This window comes from Centroberyx affinis, unplaced genomic scaffold (assembly GCF_046629955.1).
Source record: "Centroberyx affinis isolate AG114_WGS23_722 - 3 ecotype Tasmania unplaced genomic scaffold, CSIRO-AGI_Caff_v1 ptg000522l_1, whole genome shotgun sequence".
NCBI lineage: Eukaryota > Metazoa > Chordata > Actinopteri > Beryciformes > Berycidae > Centroberyx > Centroberyx affinis.
The window spans coordinates 279,801-289,096 of NW_027279171.1; the positions used below are offsets into that span (position 1 = coordinate 279,801).

At 38.1% G+C, this 9,296-nt stretch overlaps 1 protein-coding gene across 1 annotated transcript; it reads right to left on the reverse strand.

Moving 5' to 3' along the window:
* Positions 1 to 1,483: 1,483 nt before the first annotated feature.
* LOC139642795 (signaling threshold-regulating transmembrane adapter 1-like) lies at positions 1,484 to 8,135 on the reverse strand. The gene is made up of 6 exons (XM_071517821.1): positions 7,920 to 8,135; positions 5,711 to 5,827; positions 5,588 to 5,630; positions 5,395 to 5,450; positions 5,162 to 5,235; positions 1,484 to 4,762 (listed from the first exon to the last, which is right to left on the reverse strand). Exons 1-6 carry the CDS (start codon positions 7,951 to 7,953, stop codon positions 4,508 to 4,510), a joined length of 579 nt encoding a protein of 192 aa, XP_071373922.1. The 5' UTR covers positions 7,954 to 8,135; the 3' UTR covers positions 1,484 to 4,507.
* Between the last annotated feature and the right edge of the window lie 1,161 nt (positions 8,136 to 9,296).

Consider the following 9,296-nt stretch of genomic DNA (forward strand, 5'->3'; position numbering starts at 1 on the left):
ATACCTGCTCCACATAGTATAGTGGACTGTCCCAAAAGCTTAAAAACAAAATGCAGGTAGCGCAGAATAATGTTATCAGATACATGCTCAATGCTCCTCCCAGGACACATATAGGACCTGTAGAAATGAAGGAAGTTGGGACTAGAAAATTGAAGATCGAGTTAAACAACTGAAACTTAACCATATGTTTGATATAATTCACAAAAGGGCCCCAGAATATATGAACTGTCAAACTGATATGGTTAGAAGCTAACATAAATGCAACACAAGAGCAAGCATTATGTCATGCAGTGTTCCTTGTGTTAAAGGTAAAATAGCAAGAAGCTAATTTTTCTATACTGGGATCTCCTTATGGAACAACCTGCCCCTGCATATTAAACAAAGCCAAACAAAGGCAATTTTTAAAACAAAAGTTGAGGCGGCTTTGTGGGGAGTGTTGATGGTTCACTGTTAAGGGAGGGAGGTTGAACCATGGGCATGGGGTTGCAAGGGGGGCTAGTAGGTGTATCTTGTCATTTGTTTGTTTCCATCGACCTGTTTTTTTTTTATGTATTGTGTTTGTTTGTTTCCATCGAGGATCACTTTGGAAATAAGTGTTTTTAGTAATGCTTTTAAGTGCTATCCTCTGGGATTTTGTGTCATGATACTCTTTTGAGTTGTTGTGCTTTTAAATTCCTAATAACATCAAATCAAATCAAATCAGATCATGCAAGGCCAAAGAGTCTATAACAAGAAATGGTGGCAATATAATTATCTCACCCTCCAATAAACGCCTCCCTGTGCCAAGACTCCTGCCAACTTTTCTGGAGATCAAGGCTGAAAGCACAATGATGACTAGTGTGTCACATCGTAAACTCTTCCTCTATGCACAGTACATGAAGACTGGTGAACCTGGGGATGAAGCTGAGGCATTCACCCAGGAGAATCACTTGCCTGGTACCAAAGTGTGGGGCATTAGCTATTGAGGTTAAGGCAAGGCAAGTATATTTATATAGCACATTTCATACACATCGGCAATTCAAAGTGCTGTACATAAATAAAAGAAAAATAACAGACATATAAAAATCACATTTAGAAGACAGTGCATATAAATAAAGAATTAAAATGCATAAAAATAGAATAAAGATCAAGTTGCATAGGCAGTCCAGAATAAAAAAGTTTTGTTCTTCTGGGAGCTTGTTCCAGCTCTGTGTGGCATAACTAAATGCTGCCTCACCATGCTTAGTTTTAACTCTGGGAATAGTTAGTCCCAGATGACCTGAGGGGTCTAGAGGGTTCATACAGTTAAATAGGGTTATATACAGTAAACAAAGATCAGGCAGTGCGTCTTCTCCATCACCACCGAGTCTGTCATTATCTAACAGGGTCCAGTATCAATCCACAAGGTGCGTCATCAAATCACTAGGAATCACATTTATTTTCTTTAAGTAACAAAACAATGTACAAATGTTAGAGAGCCCCACAAGAATCCTTTCCCAACTAAAAATGGAATGTCAAATTTAATCAGCGGAAGAATACAAATACAGAACTTTTATTTGACTGTCCTGTCCAAGGTAAAAGAAATGTCTTCTCTGAAAATTGTGTGTTAGGTGTGATAGAAGAAGATGTGGTTGATTTTGTGTACTATAGTAACCCTTACATAAGCACTCACATTGCATAAAGTAAACTAAACCTCGCTCAAGCTCAATGGCATATATCAGATTATTGGATTTAATGGCATTGCAGCTATCTCTGTTTATCTGCTGTAGGAACATGGCAGCACTGTGTCAAGATGAAATTTGTCCTCTGATAAATGTGATAACATGTGAAACTGAGATGGACAAGAAAGCGTTAATGATCTCTGGCCCCTCTGGGGGGAATAGTGCTCAGGAAGATAACTCAAAGAGCTGCTCTCTTTTGCTGAGTTCAAAGTATTTGTTAAAACTACGGAAGATGAATCTATGTACATTTTTCAAAGTAGATTCAGTTGCTTGATTGTGTCACAGTTTTCTCTTCTCTCTCTTTCTCTGTCTGCATTCTCTCTCTCTTGTTCTTGCCCTCTCTTTTTTGACACTCAAGACTGCATTGGATTTTACAGTGTTATCCTTAATAATTTAACGTATTCTTGTCTAATATTCATAGTTCGATTTACACATGCTTTGTGACATTTGGTAACCAGATTGAAAGAGATTGTGCTTCTCTGTAACTGAGCCTGACCTCTGACCTCTCTATGGAAGGGCAAGTGAAAAGAAAATTTCCCTACGGAGATCAATAACATATCAGGCATTGTCATTTTATTAGTCTTGAATAAATGTACATCACAACTAAAGGAAGGATGCTTATAAAAAAAGTATCTAAAGCTAACAACTGATGAAAAAATTACAAAATTGACATAAGAATTACCCTTGTCTCTCTATTTCTTATTCACTTTAAAACTGAGAAACCACAAAAAAATGAACATGGATTATTATGGAGAAAAACCTTTTTGAAGAGAAATTTGCCTGACTTGTTAGAGTTGTTATTGTTCAGTCATCTGAGAAAGTAGATAATAAAATAGCTGCCTTTGTTATAACAGCTAATACCAGGGTCCTATGTGTCTTTGCGTAGCTTATTATCTTATTATCTTAACTTTATCTTGGAGTTACATTGATACTCATTTAAAATCTTCTAAATGTTAAAATTGCTGTTTAGTCGCCACACAGCCAGGTGAAGTATTCATTTTGCATCAGTGGTTCATTGTGTTGTCAGTCTCAGTGCTTCTTGGCTTTTCATCCTTGACTTTTCACACCGTAGGCAGAGAACAGCGGAGGGTCACTGATAGCAGAGCACCAATGATCAAACTATTGATCATGTTCACACCACTGTTTTTGACTTAGCTTTTGTTCTGATTTAGAAATAATGCCAAACACGCTTTTCAAAAAAGAGATGTACCACTCCCATGCTAGTCTGCATTGTCCCATTCTGTTTAGGAGCACAATGTCACAGGTCAATGTCTGTCCTGCACTATTACCCATTAATGAATACAAAAGTATGATAAGATGCCAGACAATACAAAGTTCAGTCAATATTACATAAGCAAATGACCTTGCATCCATGAGTAAATTACATGCATGCTGATTTTGTGGGTTGAAGCAACAGGATACTGAGCACTGAAGGTGTAACAGTATTTAATATTGGAACTGTCACAGCACAATAACAGACACTGAGTCTGCTGCTCTGTATAAGCTATACTCTATGCCTATCATATCAATAATCTGCTAAAACTACACGACATTTTCATCATATCAGTGTCGCAACTAAAGTAAGTTTACAAACAACTGAAAAACAATTGACAAAACTGAAAATAATAAAATGATCCCTTCTCTCTGTTTCATTATAATATGCAGCTTACTTGGAAAAAAAAAATAGAATTACAACTTTTTCCATTCAGTTGTATTTCTGTAAGGACGACCCATTTAACCCAGTAGCCCAAGCCAGGTCTATCAGTCAGATTTAATGAAGACTCCAGAAAAGGAATTTAATGCACCTATTGCACGCTCAGCCATCCTCTTTGACTCGGCCGCCCCAACGTTTCTTCCATTTTCTTTCCTAACAAGTTTTTTTTTCGTGGGAGTTTTTCCTTGTATGCATTGAGGGTCTAAGGCTGGTGGTGCCAGGTAGGTTAGGCTATGTAGAATAGGTGGACTTTCTATGTCTTGCTAAAACTTGCTATTGTGTGTCTTGTGCTTTGTTCTGCTTCCTTGTGTTTGTCTTTCATAATTTTGTGGTTGTGATTGATTGTTGATTAGTTAGATATAGTTGGGCTCATTCTCTGTACAGTCCTTTGAGATAAGCTTGTGATGACGGGCTATATAAATTAATGAACTTGACTGGACTTGACTTGACAGGTTTAAACATTAACATACTTATTAAGGGAGTGACAAATTGAACCTTGGAGGGAGATTACATGGAACAAATGACTTAGAAAATAATTTAAAAGTCAGCTGCCTTTATAACACCACTGACTCGAACAATAGATAATTAGATATCAGCAATATGTTCAACAAACTATCAGATATTGATCTGTTGGCACTTGAGAAGTATATTTATAATCCATGCATATCATTGCAGTATAGGTCATGACACAATTAAATCATATCTGCTGTGATTTAGTACAGAACCAAAATAAAATATGTCAAGAAACATACAAGTCATTAAAAATCAAAATGCAGCTGAAGTTACTGTAAGAGGAAAGAAGGGATTCTTTCCTCTTACAGTAACTTCAGCTGCATTTTTGTGTTTCGCACACAGGAAATAATCTAAGTCCAAAAGGTTGCTAAATAATATAACTAAAACTATAAAAATACCACCAGTCTCAGTGAGTAAGTTTTCATGCAGGTTAAAAAGTGCAGCATACATCACTACTCAGATAACACACAGTGCAGAGTAGTCACTTTCAATATAATGACTTACAGTGCCATCCTGTGGTTGCAGAAAGATAATTACTGGCGTCTAAACATGAGCAGAAGCATCAGTAACTGTGCAGCTCTCAGAGGTGGTTTGCGTATCCGTCTCCAGTGACTGCAGTGTCCAGGGTTTTGGTGCGCTGGGTCTGCACCGAGGCGTACAGATCAGACAGGGTGGAGACGGTGTCTGTGTCGCCTGCCGGTTCCTTCTCCGGCTCCAGCGCCTCCAGCAGCTGAACCACATCAGAGTAGTGGATCTTTGGAGAGCTGCGGCCGGACTGAGGCAAGGGAGGCTTCAGGGCCAGGTTAGCGTAGCAGTCCTGGGTTTTGGATTGGGACTAGAAAAAAAAAAAGTGTTTATCTTTTTCATAACTACCTTTACACAATATTTTATGCATAAGACATGTTTATAGTGGCAAGCAACATGAAAGTTATCATACACAATCCTTTTTCTTGATATAAATGTAGAACAAAAAAGGCTTGTACACCTTTTTTGACACTGTTTTTCTGCATGGTATAACATGTATAGCAAAATAATCCTAAACAAGTGATTGTTTGTATTCCTAGAAAATTTTTCATATTGTACTCATAGAATCGTAGAAAGTAAGGCTATAGCTAAATCAGCATCATCTTTTCAATCACTCCTCAAAACACACTTTTATGAACAGGCTGTTGTATTGTTTTATTTATTTTACAGGCTATGTATTGAATATTGGTAAGTGGGATAAAGACGCTACCTGTGAGTCACAGTGAACGCTCTGCTGATCCATCTGAGAGGAAGAGCTGATTGGTGGATCTACAGGATCAACTCCTGTAAATAAAGAGATGCCAGTGGAGAACAATATCACACTGTAAACAGGCACAGATGGATAAAGAAACACACATACAGTATAAACACATATATTTGTGTATATATGCCTTACGCACATACACACACACACACACACACACACACACACACAGAACTTACTTGTTTGTATGTAGTTCACGTTTCCATAAATAGGATTGTCTTCCATCTCCCTTACACTTAAATTTGATACAGAGAGGAAATAAACTTTATATACACTGTTCAACTTGGAAAAAAATCTTTAAAAAAAGCAGCCCATTCAAGAAGCCATGAACAATAAAATGTTTTGTGTTTTCCTTGTATCATATACACTCACCTTCCTCTGACCCTTGGTAGGAGGTCTGTCCCTTTATAAGAACCTAAATCACAGATTCACCCATCAGATACAAAATTTGAATCTGTTTTTATTATATTTTTGAAAAGCAAGTAATGTTATTACCTGAGCAGAGTTTTGCCACACAGCAAATAATATTCCAGCAGAGTGAGAGGACCAACATTGCACTGACGACTGCTAGTAGCGTCCACAGCTCATACGATCCACAGAAAACACTCAAGACTACAAAAAGAGAATAAAGAGCATATTACATTGAATAGATGTCACATTATTTTTCTAGTGTTCTCTTAGCTTCAAAATTGTATCTTGAACAATATTGACAGAATCCACCTCCAAGTGGCAAGCTAGCTCATTAGCTTGCATAATTATAGCTTGCTCATAATAACCCTGCATAATGCTACATGTACAAACAGCATTTTTTAAATTGTAGAAACATCGTGAAGAAATTTGACATCAAGAATTTTTGAAGTTGGACTTTGAAAAGCTCCTTTAACGTACAAATGTTGTTCTGATACCATTCCAACTTAAAGGGGAATACCATAATTCCAGGTCCAATATGCTCAATCAGGCTTTGTATTGATATGATCATGGTCAACTCTGTCCTAAATTGAGTCCCAAATTAAAAAAAAAAAAAAAAAAAGTTCTCTGATCCCCAGGAAATTATTCTGGATACTGCTAGTGTCACATTTTCTCATTCATTCATTGTCTTTTCCCACTTTTTCCCATTCAGGGTCATGAGGGGATGGAGCCCTCTCCAGTCTCCAGTCCGCCTGACTTGCATGTCTTTGGACTGTGGGAGGAAACTGGAACACCCAAAGGAAACCCACGCAAACACAGGGAGAAACATGCAAACATGCAAAGTCTCTGGCTGAGGAGAGCAGACAGGAGGATGATCATGAGGACGATGAAGAGGATGACGTACATCCAAAATCCCTGCTGGGAAAAACTAGGTAGTGGAAGTGAGCAAGATAACAACTATTGCGGCACCCTTGAGCAAGGCATTAACATGCAGATTCCTCCAGTGGAACCGCTCAGTGGCTCAGTGGCCACCAGTCTACTCTACTCTGTCGGCTGTGGTTATAGCTACTGGGCGGCTCTCAGGTATGAATGTTGGTTGTTGCTGAAACAAAGCATACATGCTGAGTAAATCTTCCCAAGGTGAATAGAGGTTTTTGACAAGGAGGTTAAAAATACTATCTAAAAAGATTATATTAGTTATAGTTTATGAAGTGAAAGTTTAAACGCTCACTATCTCAAAACTACTCTGAATGCAGATGAAACCTTATAATCCCAAGCACCTCAGAAACAGTTGACATTCTGGGCTTTTCATGCATTACAGCATCTAGGGTGAACTGAAGATTGCAAACGAATGGTAAAGGTGCAAACAAAACACAACAGGAACAAACCACATCCAGTCAGCAGCTCACTGATAAGATGGTCAAAAGATTAACTCAAGAGCGATCCCACACACACTGGTGGTGTCACAACAGAAGACGTTACGTGCACAATGTCACTTGTGGCCTTTGGGCTTCAGCAGCAGCTGACCTAATTAACCCACCCAGCAACACTTAATAAACATGCCTCTGAATGTGTTTGCCAATATCCAGAGAAAGCTTAAATGGATTCCTTTCATTTAGTTGCAGTTTCACAAGGGAGGTTTTGGAAAGAATAATTAATCATATCACATTGTTACCGTGGTAACATCATTCCAGCTGATTTCAATAGCACCGATTATTTATTTATTTTTTTTCCAGGGAGTTTGCATTTGAGATTAGGCTTGACCTGATATGAAATTGAATCAGCCGTGGTTCTGTCTACAACAGACAGTATGTAGTGGTTCTAACTAATGGTGACTGCCTAAGAAGAAAACAGTTCAGTTTGTTCACTAAATCTGAATACACATATGAATATGAGTGATTGATTAATCTGCTGACACGAGCGAGGAGTAAAATGCTGATGCTCTCTGGATAAGATAATTTATAATGTATCAGTACAGTGTGTGTGTGTGTGTGTGTACAGTGTTTAGAATACTAAAAATAGCTGATGACAGTGTGTGACCTGTTCATGAGGCTCTGTGAGATGCACAAATGAATACAAAACATGTTGAATTTTTAATCCCTTCACTCTGGCTGCAGCAGTGTTTTTTTCATTAGCACAGAGCAAATTGGCTCAAGCCATAGGAATAAAACATTTATACAGTGAAATTCAGTCAAATCCCTTTTCAATCTCACATCAAATCAGTTCTTATAGCTAAAATCTTCATGTTGTGTCTCACATTTAATAGACATGGTTTCTACGATTATTCAAGACTTACCTGCTGTTTGCGTCCCATTACAACTGCCTGCCATGGCAATGAATCTATCCAAGTACAATTGTATTTCTTTCTCTTTAACTCTCTCTCTCTCTGGCTCTTGCTCTCTCCCTCTTCCCCTGTGATAAACTGATTAAAAATTTGTAAAAAAAAAATGAGATTAAAACTGGAGAGTCAGCTCTTTTGTAATATTACTGTTCCTGCAGTGTGTTGCTATTCGAGAAGAGAAACAGTTTTCATGGGATAGCTTGTTTAAAAGCGTGATACAGGATGTGTGCTTTTGCAGAAAACCACAAAGCTTTTTATGAGCACACAACTCTTCATTAGACAGAGAATAACATCAAGGTGACAAGTAATAAGACTGTGAACCTCTTTAGAGAATATGAAGGAATATGGGGACACAGATACTAGTTTTGATTTAATATAGAGCCTCAGATAAACACAACCAATTTCCAATTTTCACTTTAACCATCCTAAAAATCTGTTTTATTCTCTGTATTCACAAAAAGGCGCACTTAGCAAACTGATATAAGCCAGTATCTACTAATGGTAAAAATCTCAATAATGTACCACAAATTTTGTTTATTTAGTAGGGTACAAAAAACAATTAGTGTACAGAAAGAGTGGGGGAACATGTACTGGGGAGGTAGAAGAAACCGGTGAATTCCCCTTCTAAAAGAAGATACAGCTGTAGCCACAAGCGACCATACCCGGTTCTGAGGTTAAAGGTTAAAGGTTTAAGAGATGTGTGGCAACGTTCAAAGATTAGGTTTGACATTCAAGCTCCATACTGATAACTGGACATCCATCTAATGGCATTGTTATGACCGATATACATTCAGCTTGTAGTAACATTATTGCTAATGGAAATACTCAAAGCTGCCATTCAGGCCCCCTCAATGGATTTTGCATTAAATTTAATCTGAACGTTGTAAATAGAAGTCCAGGTGTGGAGATTTCACAGTGATTTCATGTAGATCACGCCTTGGTAGCCTACGTATTCTGCATTTTACAGCTCGTCTCAAACCAAAAGAGTCATTGGACGATATTCACCTGTCAACATTTCCTGTGCATTTCATTGACCCATATGATCCTCATATGCTGCAGAGAAATGTGCAAAGATGCAACAACTAATCAGTCAAATGACCAGTGCAAGGACACTTGTGTCCCAGCGGCCAATGGAGCAGCGTTTGTGTCAGCTGTGAGCGACCACATCAGAAATACACGAGCGAAGTGACGACACCTCGAATAAATAGTAAGCATAAACAGCAAGTGTGATAAAATGGAGATTCTGAATTCAATTCCCACCCGACCATTATTTTTACATTATGAAAGGGATTTCCTCTCTCGGTTCCAGAGATCTACCAACTAGCATGCTGG

Bases quoted from the DNA above. Each gene is read 5' to 3' on its own strand.
- LOC139642795 (XM_071517821.1), bottom strand. From the start codon at position 7,953: ATGGCAGGCAGTTGTAATGGGACGCAAACAGCAG. The intron at 5,451-5,587 runs GTGAGTGTATAT...ATCAAATTTAAG, and splicing joins CTACCAAGGGTCAGAGGAAG to TGTAAGGGAGATGGAAGACA. The intron at 4,763-5,161 runs GTAGCGTCTTTA...TTTTTTTTCTAG, and splicing joins GCGTTCACTGTGACTCACAG to TCCCAATCCAAAACCCAGGA.